The sequence below is a fragment of the Panthera pardus genome, unplaced genomic scaffold (assembly GCF_024362965.1).
Source record: "Panthera pardus isolate Hobbes unplaced genomic scaffold, ASM2436296v1 HiC_scaffold_16, whole genome shotgun sequence".
NCBI classification, from domain to species: Eukaryota; Metazoa; Chordata; class Mammalia; order Carnivora; family Felidae; genus Panthera; species Panthera pardus.
This window is the reverse complement of record NW_026526721.1, coordinates 130,500,896-130,512,972: the sequence shown is the minus strand read 5'-3', so window position 1 is coordinate 130,512,972 and position 12,077 is coordinate 130,500,896. Positions and strand designations below refer to the sequence as shown.

At 36.5% G+C, this 12,077-nt stretch overlaps 1 protein-coding gene across 10 annotated transcripts in view; it reads left to right on the top strand.

Moving 5' to 3' along the window:
* The window catches only part of NEK11 (NIMA related kinase 11), a 287,681-nt gene that overhangs the window by 94,700 nt on the left and 180,904 nt on the right, over window positions 1-12,077 (top strand). For all 10 annotated transcript variants that reach the window (XM_053903812.1, XM_053903815.1, XM_053903809.1 and 7 more), the window contains exons 7-8: window positions 11,576-11,725; window positions 11,863-11,941. In XM_053903812.1, the coding sequence (XP_053759787.1) occupies window positions 11,576-11,725; window positions 11,863-11,941 (229 nt within the window). The remainder of the gene's footprint in view (window positions 1-11,575; window positions 11,726-11,862; window positions 11,942-12,077) is intronic.

Below are 12,077 nucleotides of genomic sequence, written 5' to 3'. Positions count from 1 at the left end.
ATGTTGGTCAACATTTCAAAAATGGTTTTGCTATCTAGCTGCTCTGCTTTCCATGTGAATTTAAGGAAGATGCAGAAACTATGCTTCTGATGTAGTTGCCACTTTTCCCCAAATATTCAGAATCAAAATTTAAACAAAATCCCTGGGTGATTTGTATGCGTCTTAAAGCTCAGGGAGAACTAATAGAGGTTCTGGGATATGTTAGGCCCTTATAAAATGGTTGCTATATAATACTGCTTCTGAAATATTAGTTTAAGGAGTCCAGTGTCTTTCATTTTATTTAGATAAAGTTTATATTGATATTCAACTCCACCTCAGTACACATTTTCATTTAGGATACAACACACTAAAGCAAATCCCACTATTCTTTTATTAAATTTATATTACTCTCTATTCAACTGCTTAAATTATGTATACTCTTTCTTTCTTTCTTTCTTTCTTTCTTTCTTTCTTTCTTTCTTTCTTTCTTTCTTTCTTTCTTTCTTCCTTTTAGAGAGAGAGATAGAGAAAGCACAAGTCTGGGAGAGGGGCAGAAAGCGAGGGAGAGAGAGAATCATTTTTTTAAATTTTATTTTTTATTTTTAAAAATTTACATCTGTTTAGTTAGCACATGGTGCAACAATGATTTCAGGAGTAGATTCCTTAGTGCCTCTTACCCATTTAGCCCATCCCCCCCTCCCACAGCCCCTCCAGTAACCCTCAGTTTGTTCTCCATATTTATGAGTCTCTTTTGTTTTGTACCCCTCCCTGTTCTTATATTTTGTTACCTTTCCCTTATGTTCATCTGTTTTGTCTCTTAAAGTCCTCATATGAGTGAAGTCATACGATCTTTGTCTTTCTCTGACTAATTTCACTTAGCATAATACCCTCTAGTTCCATGCACGTAGTTGCAAATGGCAAGATTTCATTCTTTTTGATTGTCGAGTAATACTCCATTGTATATATATACACCACGTCTTCTTTATCCATTCATCCATGGATGGACATTTGGGCTCTTTCCATACTTTGGCTGTTGTTGATAGTGCTGCTATAAACATGGGGGTGCATGTGTCCCTTTGAAACAGCACACCTGTATGCCTTGGATAAATGCCTAGTAGTGCAATTGCTATGTCTTAGGGTAGTTCTATTTTTAGTTTTTTGAGGACTAAAAATACTGTTTTCCAGAGTGGCTGCACCAATTTGGATTCCCACCAGCAGAGCAAAAGAGGATTTCTCCGCATCCTCGCCAACATCTGTTGTTGCCTGAGTTGTTAATGTTAGCCATTGTGACAGGTGTAAGGTGGTATCTCATTGTGGTTTTGATTTGTATTTCCCTGATGATAAGTGATGTGGAGCATTTTTTCATGTGTCGGTTGGCCATCTGGATGTCTTCTGTGGAGAAGGGTCTATCCATGTTTTTGCCCATTTCTTCACTGGATTCTTTGTTTTTTGGGTGTTGAGTTTGATAAGTTCTTTATTGATTTTGGATACTAACCCTTTATCTGATATGTCATTTGCAAATATCTTCTCCCATTCTGTCGGTTGCCTTTTAGTTTCGCTGATTGTTTCCTTCCCTGTGCAGAAGCTTTTTGTTTTGATGAGGTCCCAGTGGTTCATTTTTGCTTTTGTTTCCCTTGCCTCCAGAGACATGTTGAGTAAGAAGTTGCTGCGGCCAAGATCAAAGAGGTTTTTTCCTGCTTTCTCCTCAAGGATTGTGACAGCTTCCTGTCTTACATTGAGGTCTTTCATCCATTTTGAGTTATTTTTGTGTATGGTGTAAGAAAGTGGTCCAGGTTCATTCTTCTGCATGTCGCTGTCCAGTTTTCCCAGTACCACTTGCTGAAGAGACTGTCTTTATTCCTTCCTTTGGATATTCTTGTCTGCTTTGTCAAAGATTAGTTGGCCATACATTTGTGGATCCATTTCTGGGTTCTCTCTTCTGTTCCATTGATCTGAGTGTCTGTTCTTGTGCCAGTACCATAATGTCTTGATGATTACAGCTTTGTGTATAGCTTAAAGTCTGGGATTATGATGCCTCTCACTTTGGTTTTCTTTTTCAAGATTGCTTTGGCTATTCAGGGTCTTTTCTGGTTCCATACAAATTTTAGGATTATTTGTTCTAGCTCTGTGAAGAATGCTGGTGTTATTTTGATAGGGATTGCATTGCATATGTAGATTGCTTTGGATAGTATTGACATTTTAAAAATATTTGTTCTTCCTATCCAGGAGCATGGAATCTTTTTCCCTTTCTTTGTGTCTTCTTCAATTTCTTTCATAAGCTTTCTATAGTTTTCAGTTTATAGATTTTTCACTTTTTTGATTAGATTTTTTCCTGGTATTTTATGGGTTTTGATGCAATGTAAATGAGATTGATTCCTTGATTTTTCTTTCTGTTGCTTCATTGTTGGTGTATAGGAATGCAACCAATTTCTGTGCGTTGATTTTATATCCTGCAACTTTGCTGAATTCATGAATCAATTCTAGCAGTTTTTTGGTGGAATCTTTTGGGTTTTCCATATAGAGTGTCATGTCATTTGCGAAGAGTGAAAGTTTGACCTCCTCCTGGCCGATTTGGATGCCTTCTATTTCTTTGTATTTCTGATTGCAGAGGCTAAGACTTCCAAAACTATGTTGAATAACAGTGGCGAGAGTGGACATCCCTGTCTTATTCCTGACCTCAGGGGGATAGCTCTCAGTTTTTCCCCATTGAGGATGATATTAGCATTGGGTCGTTCATATATGGCTTTTATGATCTCGAGGTATGCTCTTTCTATCCCTACTTTCATGAGGGTTTTTATCAAGAAAGGATGCTGTCAAATGCTTTCTCTGCATCTGTTGAGAGGATCCTATGGTTGTTGTCCTTTCTATTATTGATGTGATGAATCACGTTAATTGTTTTGCAGATATTGAACCAGCCCTCCATCCCAGGTATAAATCCCACTTGGTCGTGGCAAATAATTTTTGTAATGTATTTGTGGATCCAGTTGGCTAATATCTTCTTGAGGATTTTTGTATCCGTGTTTCAGGGAAATTGGTCTATAGTTCTCCTTTTTAGTGGGGTCTCTGTCTGTTTTTGGAATCAAGGTTATGTTAGCTTCATAGAAAGAGTTTGGAAGTTTTCCTTCCATTTCTATTTTTTGGAACAGTTTCAAGAGAATAGGTGTTAACTCTTCCCTAAATGTTTGGTAGAATTCCCCTGGAAAGCCATCTGGCCCTGGACTCTTGTTTTTTGGCAGATTTTTGATTACTAATTCAATTTCCTTACTGGCTATAGGTCTGTTCAAATTTTCTATTTCTTCCTGTTTTAGTTTTGGTAGTCTATATGTTTCTAGGAATTTGTCCATTTCTTCCAGATTGCCCTTTTTATTGGCATATAATTGCTCATGATATTCTCTTATTATTGTTTTTATTTCTGCTGTGTTGATTGTGATCTCTCCTCTTTCATTCTTGATTTTATTTATTTGGGTCCTTTCCTTTTTCTTCTTGATCAAACTGGCTAGTGGTTGGTCAATTTTGTTAATTCTTTCAAAGAACCAGCTTTTGGTTTCATTGATCTGTTCTGTTTTTTTGGTTTCGATAGCATTAATTTCTGCTCTAATCTTTATTATTTCCTGTCTTTGGGTTTCATTTGCTGTTCTTTTTCCAGCTCCTTAAGGCATAAGGTTAGGTTGTATATCTGAGATCTTTCTTGCTTCTTTAAGAAGGCCTGGATTGCTATATACTTTCCTCTTATGACCACCTTTGCTACGTCCCAGAGGTTTTGGGTTGTGGTGTTATCATTTTCATTGACTTCCATATACTTTTAATTTCCTCTTTAACTGCTTGGCTAGTGCATTCATTCTTTAGTAGGATGTTCTTCAGTCTCCAAGTATTTGTTACCTTTACAAATTTTTTCTTGTGGTTGATTTCGAGTTTCATAGCATTGTGGTCTGAAAATATGCACAGTATGATCTCAACCTCTTTGTACTTACTTAGGACTGATTTGTGCCCCAGTATGTGGTCTATTCTGGAGAATGTTCCATGTGCACTGGAGAAGAATGTATATTCTGTGGTTTCAGGGTGTAATGTTCTGAATATATCTGTTAAGTCCATCTGGTCCAGTGTGTCATTCCAAGCCATTGTTTCCTTGTGGATTTTTTGATTAGATGATCTATCCATTGCTGTGAGCGGGGTGTTGAAGTCTCCTACTATTATGGTATTACTATCGATGAATGTCTTTATGTTTGTGATTAATTGATTTATATATTTGGGTGCTTGCACATTTGGTGCCTAAATGTTTACAATTGTTAGGTCTTCTTGGTGGATAGACCCCTTGATTATGATATAATGCCCTTCTGCATCTCTTGATACAGTCCTTATATTAAAGTCTAGATTGTCTGATATAAGTATGGCTACTCCAGCTTTCTTTTGTTGACCATTAACATGATAGATGGTTCTTCATCCCCTTATTTTCAATCTGAAGGTGTCTTTATGTCTGAAGTGGGTCTCTTGTAAACAGCATCTAGATGGATCTTGTTTTCTTATCCATTCTGTTACCCTATGTCTTTTGATTGGAGCATTGAGTCCATTGACATTTAGAGTGGTACTGAAAGATAGGAATTTATTGCTGTAATGATGCTTGTAGAGTTGGAGTTTCTGGTGGTGTTCTCTGGTCCTTTCTAATCTTTGTTGCTTTTGGTATTTATTTATATATATATATATATATATATATTTTTTTTTTTTTTTTTTTTTTTTTTCATCTTTTCTCCCCTCAGAGAGTTCCCCTTAAAATTTCTTGCAGGGCTGGTTTAGTGGTCACAAACTGTTTTAAGTTCTGTTTGTCTGGGAAACTTTTTATCTCTCTTTCTATTTTGAATGTCAGCCTTGCTAGATAAAGAATTCTTGGCTGCAGGGGCACCTGGGTGGCTCAGTTGGTTGAGTGTCCAACTTCGGCTCAGGTCATGATGTCACAGTTCGTGAGTTTGAGCCCCGCGTCGGGCTCTGTGCTGACAGCTCATAGCCTGGAGCCTGTTTCAGATTCTGTGTTCTCCTCTCTCTCTGCCCCTCCCCACTCATGCTCTGTCTCTCTGTCTTAAAAATAAATAAAACATTAAAAAAATTAAAAAAAAAGAATTCTTGCCTGCATATCTTTCTGATTCAGCACACTGAATATATCCTGCCACTCCTTTCTGGCCTTCCAAGTTTCTGTGGATAGGTCTGCTGTGGGAGAGAGAATCTTAAGCAGGCTCCATGCCCAGCATGGAGCTCAGTGTGGGGGTGGACCCTAGGACTGTGAGATCATGACCTGAGCTGAAATCCAAAGTTGGGCGCTCAAATGACTGAGCCACCTAGGCGCCCCTGTGTACTCTTTTCTAGATGGATATCAGGGTGATCATCAATTATGTAAAATAAAAATATCTAAAAGATCAGTAAAGCTGCCCCAACCAGAGTCATGCATTGCTATGGTGGGATAGGTTTCTGTTTGCGGAGTCTGGACAGATTTCAAAGGGTGAGTTTAGTTCCTTGAGACAAGACAACATCTGAGTTTCATTTGCAATTCATTATCAACCTGTGCTCCTGAAATCCTTTGGGTAGTTCTGGTCAAGCTGGACAGATGGTCAGTTTATGGAGTTCAGGTGTAATTTGCTTCACATGCACCTGATCCCAGATTTCCCTTTCACTGCTAAATTTCCTCCTTCAGGGATTTATTTGCTTACTTCTTCACAGTTAGCTATATTTTGGGGGAAAAAAAAGGAATACAAATCATAGACTTCTAAATAAAATGCACCTTCTTTTTTTCAACTTGCCCTCTACTTTCCCCTCAACCACCTCCTCACTGCCAGATTTAAGACTGGGAGTCAAGTAAGATAAACATCTTCAAAAAGGATGGAATTGATGAGTTCAAGATTATATAATTATTCCCATTAGAAATGTTTAGCTGGAAATTGGAAAAAAATTAAAACCATAGGTACATAGATGTATAGTTACTAGAATAAAATGTACATATAGTAGATAAATTTTAACTTGTAACAGGATAGGTACGCCTGGGTGGCTCAGTCAGTTGGGCATCTGACTTCGATTCAGGTCATGATCTCATGGTTTGTGAGTTGAACCCCACATTGGGCTCTGTGCTGACAGAACAGAGCCTGGAGCCTGCTTTGGATCCCCTCTCTCCCTCTCTCTCTGCCCCTCCCTGCTTGTGGTCTCCCTCTCTCTCTCTCTGTCAAAATGAATAAACTTAAAAAAAAAAAAACTTGTAACAGGATAATCAAAAATCTTTTGCCCAAAGTGTCCTGGTGGTGTCTGTAATCAGATTATATCTATTGCAGGCAGGTGCCCAGGGACCGGGGAAGGTCCCTTTCTACAAGTCACTCTTCCATGTGCTCAAGTGCAAGTAAATCTCACTAGATCAAAATGAGACAGGTAAATGGAAAACAGAATGCCTTTAGTGAAGCTGAGAGGATTTCCAAGAAAGAGAATAGTCTTGCATCAAAATTAATTGATTACTAAGTTAGTCTCTACATCTAATTGTTCTATAGTCTGTTTAGCCAGATAATTCCACAGCTTTTTATAACCCTAGTATATCCATCAAATGTGGCTTTGGTAGAGTTATGTCTCCATAAAAGTAGAGTTTGACTTCATTATCGACTCATTGTACTTAATAGACCACTAACTCCCTTTCCATGAGAAGCAACAGAAAAACAAAAGCCAAACTTGCCTACCTTCCTTTCCTTTTGCCAAAGAGGGTCTCATTGTTTGTGTCCCGTATATTTGCCATGGTCTGATGCCCTGCATGGCTTGGATGCCATGGCTTGGATGCCCTGCATTGGATGCTATGGCTTGGATGCCCTGCATGGCCCTGCAGGCCTCCCTAGGGATCCCTGAAGATGACTGATGGTTCCAGGTAGAACCCAAAGTAAGCTTGGGAAATCAGCCCCTGCCTGAAGGTCTTCCGTTGGTTTAGCCATGATTTCCAAGTCAAAAGAGCCCTTAATGATCAGAAATACAGCATTGAGAGGCAGGATGGCATAGACTTCATGTCTCTAGAACCAGACAAACTGTGTTGCAATCCCAGTTCCACCAGCTACTCAATATGGAAACATTAACAATTGACCTAATCTTGTGGTTTCCTCATCTGAAGAATGGGAGTGATAATAATAGTTTCTGCTTCATTAGGAATGTTCTGAGAATGATTAAATGGGTTAATATATGTAAGGAATATAGAACAGGGCCTAATTTATAGTAAACACTATTAAAATTTCAGCTAGTATTTTTCTTTTCTTTTTTTTTAATTTTTTTTAACGTTTATTCATTTTAGAGACAGAGAGAGACAGAACATGAATGGGGGAAGGTCAGAGAGAGAGGGAGACACAGAATGTGAATCAGGCTCCAGGCTCTGAGCTGTCAGTACAGAGCCCGATGCGGGGCTTGAACTCATGGACCGCGAGATCATGACCTGAGCCGAAGTCGGTTGCCCAACCGACTGAGCCACCCAGGCGCCCCTCAACTAGTATTTTTCTGATTACAATTATTATTGTTGCCACTTGTATTATTGATAGAGGTAATATAATAGTCTGCTCCCAAGTCAGCTCAACATGTCCTGTGTCAGAGATTGTTGCTCTCATCCAGCCCTTTCAACCTATCAGAGCCAGGAGAGATTATCTGGCTTTGTTGTGCTTTTAACCCAAGGCCTGAAGAAGACTGTGAGCCCACAGGAGGAGCTGAATTAAATCCTCAGAAGAGTATGTGGGTGCTGAGTGATTGATAGCCTTCTACACTTAGACCTGTGAGTTTCATTCCTTTTTTCAGTGTTAAAATTACTACATGTACATTAGATTACATAGCAGAGTGTATGTAGTTAGTGTAAATTTTTTAGAAAACATTTTAAAGATATATTGAATGAGAACAATACCAATACCAAACAAGTTCATCTAATATGGCACCTTTCTGGGCAAATTACTTCCTTTCTCTGAGTTTTGGTTTTCTCACTGATACAATGAGAGTTTAGAATTAGCAAATCTTGGTAGACCTGTAGCTCTACTATTTTAAACATTCTCAAGGTTCAAATTAGACTCTTCTTTGGGGAAAATAAGTCAGCATATTGGGGCAGAGTTTATAACACACAAATATTTTACACATATCCACCCAAATAAAAGTATTTGATTCAATTTGATGATTATATTTTACTAGTAATGTGTAGCCTTCCCCTCTCTTTTTGTTAAGAAAACTTTTCTCAGAGTGTAACAAGTACTGACTTGATATTGTCTTTTTCATTTTCACCAATTCTTACGGTCAAAGTGAATAGTGGTGCTGCACTGTGCTTTTCATTTGCATTTTCTCTGATGTCTGATGATGTCAAACGTCTCATGATTTGGGGCCATTTAGCGTCTCTTCAGGTCGTTTGTCCATTTTTCCATTGGGTTCTCTCCTTTTTCTTATTGATTGGTAGGAGTTGTAATTAATAAATTAATGAACTTTAACCAGTTCTGGATACCAGTCTTTGATGAATATTTGAGCTGCAATGTCTTCTCCTACTCTGTTTCTTCCTTTTCACTCTCTTAGTGGTGTCTTTTCATGAACAGAAGTTCCTAATTATAATGGAGTCCATTTTATCAGTGCATAACATTACTGCCAGTGTTTTTTTATGTTTTGTTTAGGAAGTCTTTGCCTACCCCCAGATCAGGAAGATATTCTCCTGTTTTCTTTTAAAAGCTTTATGATCTTATTTTTCATAGTAAAAATTGGTGATTTTTGTGCATGTGTCTGGTGTGAGATAGTAGTCCACATATATTACTTTCCATATGTGTATTCAGTTGGCCCAGCATAATTTGTTAAAAGGATCATTTTTTTTTCTTTACCATAGTGCAGTTTGTCTTTGCATTAGTCAAGTGACTGAATTTGTGTGGATCTGTTTTTGAACCCTCTGTTTCATTCCATGGTCTATTTTTTCTTCTTTGCTAATATCACATTTTCATAAGTAATGTAACTTTATAATGAATCTTGGTATTTGATAATATAAGACCTCCAGTGTACCATGTCTATCTTTGTCCCTTTGCATTTCCATGTAAGTTTTAGAATCAGTTTGTCAATTCCCACAAAAAGTCTGCTAGGATTTTGATTGATATTGCATTGAGTCTATAGGTCATTCTGGGAAAAATCGACATCTTCATTATTTTGACTCCTCCAAACCACACATGTGGATCTCTCCCCCTCCACCCTGCCCCCCCTTTTTTAGGTTCTTTAATTTCTCTTAGCAATGTATTGTGGTTTACAGTGTAGGGTGTATATCTTTCATTGGATTTATTCCTAGGTATTTGACACTGTATGATGTTAATGTAAATGGCATTATGCATTTCGTTTTTTAAATGTTTGTCACAGGCTTATTGAAATGACCTTTTATGTACATAACCATGTTGACATGCTAATGACAGTTTAATATATTTTTCTAATCTTTATATATATAATTTTTACTGTCTGATAGTCTTTTTAATTGAAACATTATACATTTACATTTAACATAATTACTGTATATTTGTATTTTTATTTGTCATTTTATACACACACACACACACACACACACACACACACACTTTCATTTAACTTTTTCTGGCCTTATTGTTCTGAATAGCACTTTCATTACAATATCGAATAGAAGTAGTGATCGTAGGCATACTTCTCTTGTTCTCAATGTCAAAATAAAAGCATAAACTTTCAACATGTATTTATATATACATATCACATCTTCTTTAGCTATTCATCAGTCCATGGATACTTGAGCCCTCTCTATAGTTTGACTATTGTTGACAATGCTGCTCTAAATATTCGGGTGCAAGTACCCCTTCAAATATGCAATTTTGTATCCTTTGGGTAAATACCTAGTAGTACAATTGCTGTATCATAGGATAGTTCTTTTTTTAACTTTTCTGGGGAGGCTCCATGTTGTTTTCTAGACTGGCTACACCAGTTTGCATTCACACCAGCAATGCAAGAGGGTTCTCCCCTTTCTCCGCATCCTCACCAACACCTGTTGTTTCTTGTGTTGTCAATTTTAGCCATTCTGACAGATGTGACCCTCCCTGCATTCCTTGTTTCTGCCTGGAATCATTTTTCTTCAAGTTGAAGAATTCCATTTTGGGATTGTTTTTAGTGCTATCCTGCTGGCAACGAATTCTCTTAATTTTTGATTGTCTAAAAATGTCTTTATTTCACACTTACTGAAGGAAATTTTTCCTAGTATAGAAACCTAAATATGTGCTACATTATTTAATAGTCTTATGGATGGGTACAAAATTAATTTTCATAGTTTATAATATTTACATTGATCTTGGTGTTCTAGTCACTATCATGGGTTTTCTCCTAACATCCTTGTTCTTTCTGGCATTCTGTAATAAAAATAGTCTAGAATGTGGAAGGGAAAATACCTTATGAATTTGATCAAGCCGTTTAACTTCTTAGAGCCAGGTAGCATGGGAAAAATATAGTGGCTGTACGTCACTATGAAGTTATGAGATTCTGTTCAGTTATATCTGGAAGTTGCTTTGTAATATATGTAAAGTACCAATTAGATAGAAATGTTTAGTGTTACTGTTATGTACTGAAACAGAAACATCTCATTGTATTCAGTATATCCAGGATTCTCTTATTAGTGAACATTTTTATGATTTCCCACAAAATGGTTAAAATGATAGTATTCATTTATATATTTATTTATACAGACACTACCTTTTATAAGAAAGTGGGACAGTGTTTAAAGTTACATAAAACACAACTTACACAAGGTTGGTTGTAAGTTTATTCCTGATTTTTCAAGCAACTAACATGAAAAGGGAGACCTGGTTAGTTACATAATCCAAAATACTCATGAGATTAAAAATAATCCATTAATTTAGGAGAAGTACAGTTCTTTCTTAATATTAAGTTCAGGCAGGATTTCCCCCTTACTTGTCTTAATGATGCAGAGTTATTTAAAAGATTATTCTGCTGGTTTAGAGGTTACTGATTTGCATGGTTAATCCTATCAGTGTCAGACTGATCTAGAATTTTAATACTCTTATTTCATACCCTCAAAGGGAGAATTATATACATTTTAATGTGAGCTACAAGTAGATGCTTTTCCACCCTACTTGTAAATGGATTCTATTCAGAAAACTAATAAAGAATGCCAGCTTCCTTTTCAAAATGCTTGGATACACATTTGAGGGAAGTTTAGGCTGATAAATTAAAATTTTATTTTGCATATAATTAACAAAACTGCCTTAGGAAGATATTTAGCTGTATTTTATTGTTCCTTCATAGAGGTTCCTTACTACATTGATCAAATGTTTATTTACCCTACTGTGTGCAGACATAGTAGGTTTGTTTGTTTTCCTCTGACAAAAAGTGGTCATTCATACTTACATTTTGTAAGGTTTTTTTTTCACTTTACCCTCTTCATTTATTAAACATGTGTATAAATGGAAAAGAAATATAGTACTGAAGCTTTTAAACAAACAAAAAAATCAAAGGATATGTTAGTATCTCACAACCAATGCCCTGATAACATCCAAGGTTTTATATGGTGATCAAATTTAAAATAGGGCATTTGTTCCTTATTTAATTTCTTTGACTTTGTCTTTAGGTCTCTGGCATGCATTTTATATGAGATGTGCTGCATGAACCATGCGTTCACTGGCTCCAATTTCTTGTCCATTGTTTTAAAAATTGTTGAAGGTGACACGCCTTCTCTCCCCCAGAGATACCCAAGAGAACTGAATACCATCATGGAACGGTACGGAAATAAATATGTTGCCACAAAAACAATTTTAAATTGTACTTATATTTTAGTTCATTTGAAAAATAATTTTCTTTTTCTTTTCTTTTTTTCTTTTTCTTTTCTTAAAATAATTTTCTTTTTAAACATTACAGCATGTTGAACAAGAGTCCTTCATTGAGACCATCTGCTATAGAAATTTTAAAAATCCCTTACATTGATGAACAACTACAGGTATTTAAAATGGAAGGGATACTGGGAAACATGTATTAGCATTTATATACATTCTAGAACTTGAAGATATGCTGTGAGAATAAGATGCATCAAGAATCAGTGAGAAAGGAGAAATAAGATTTTTTTTTTTTAAGCT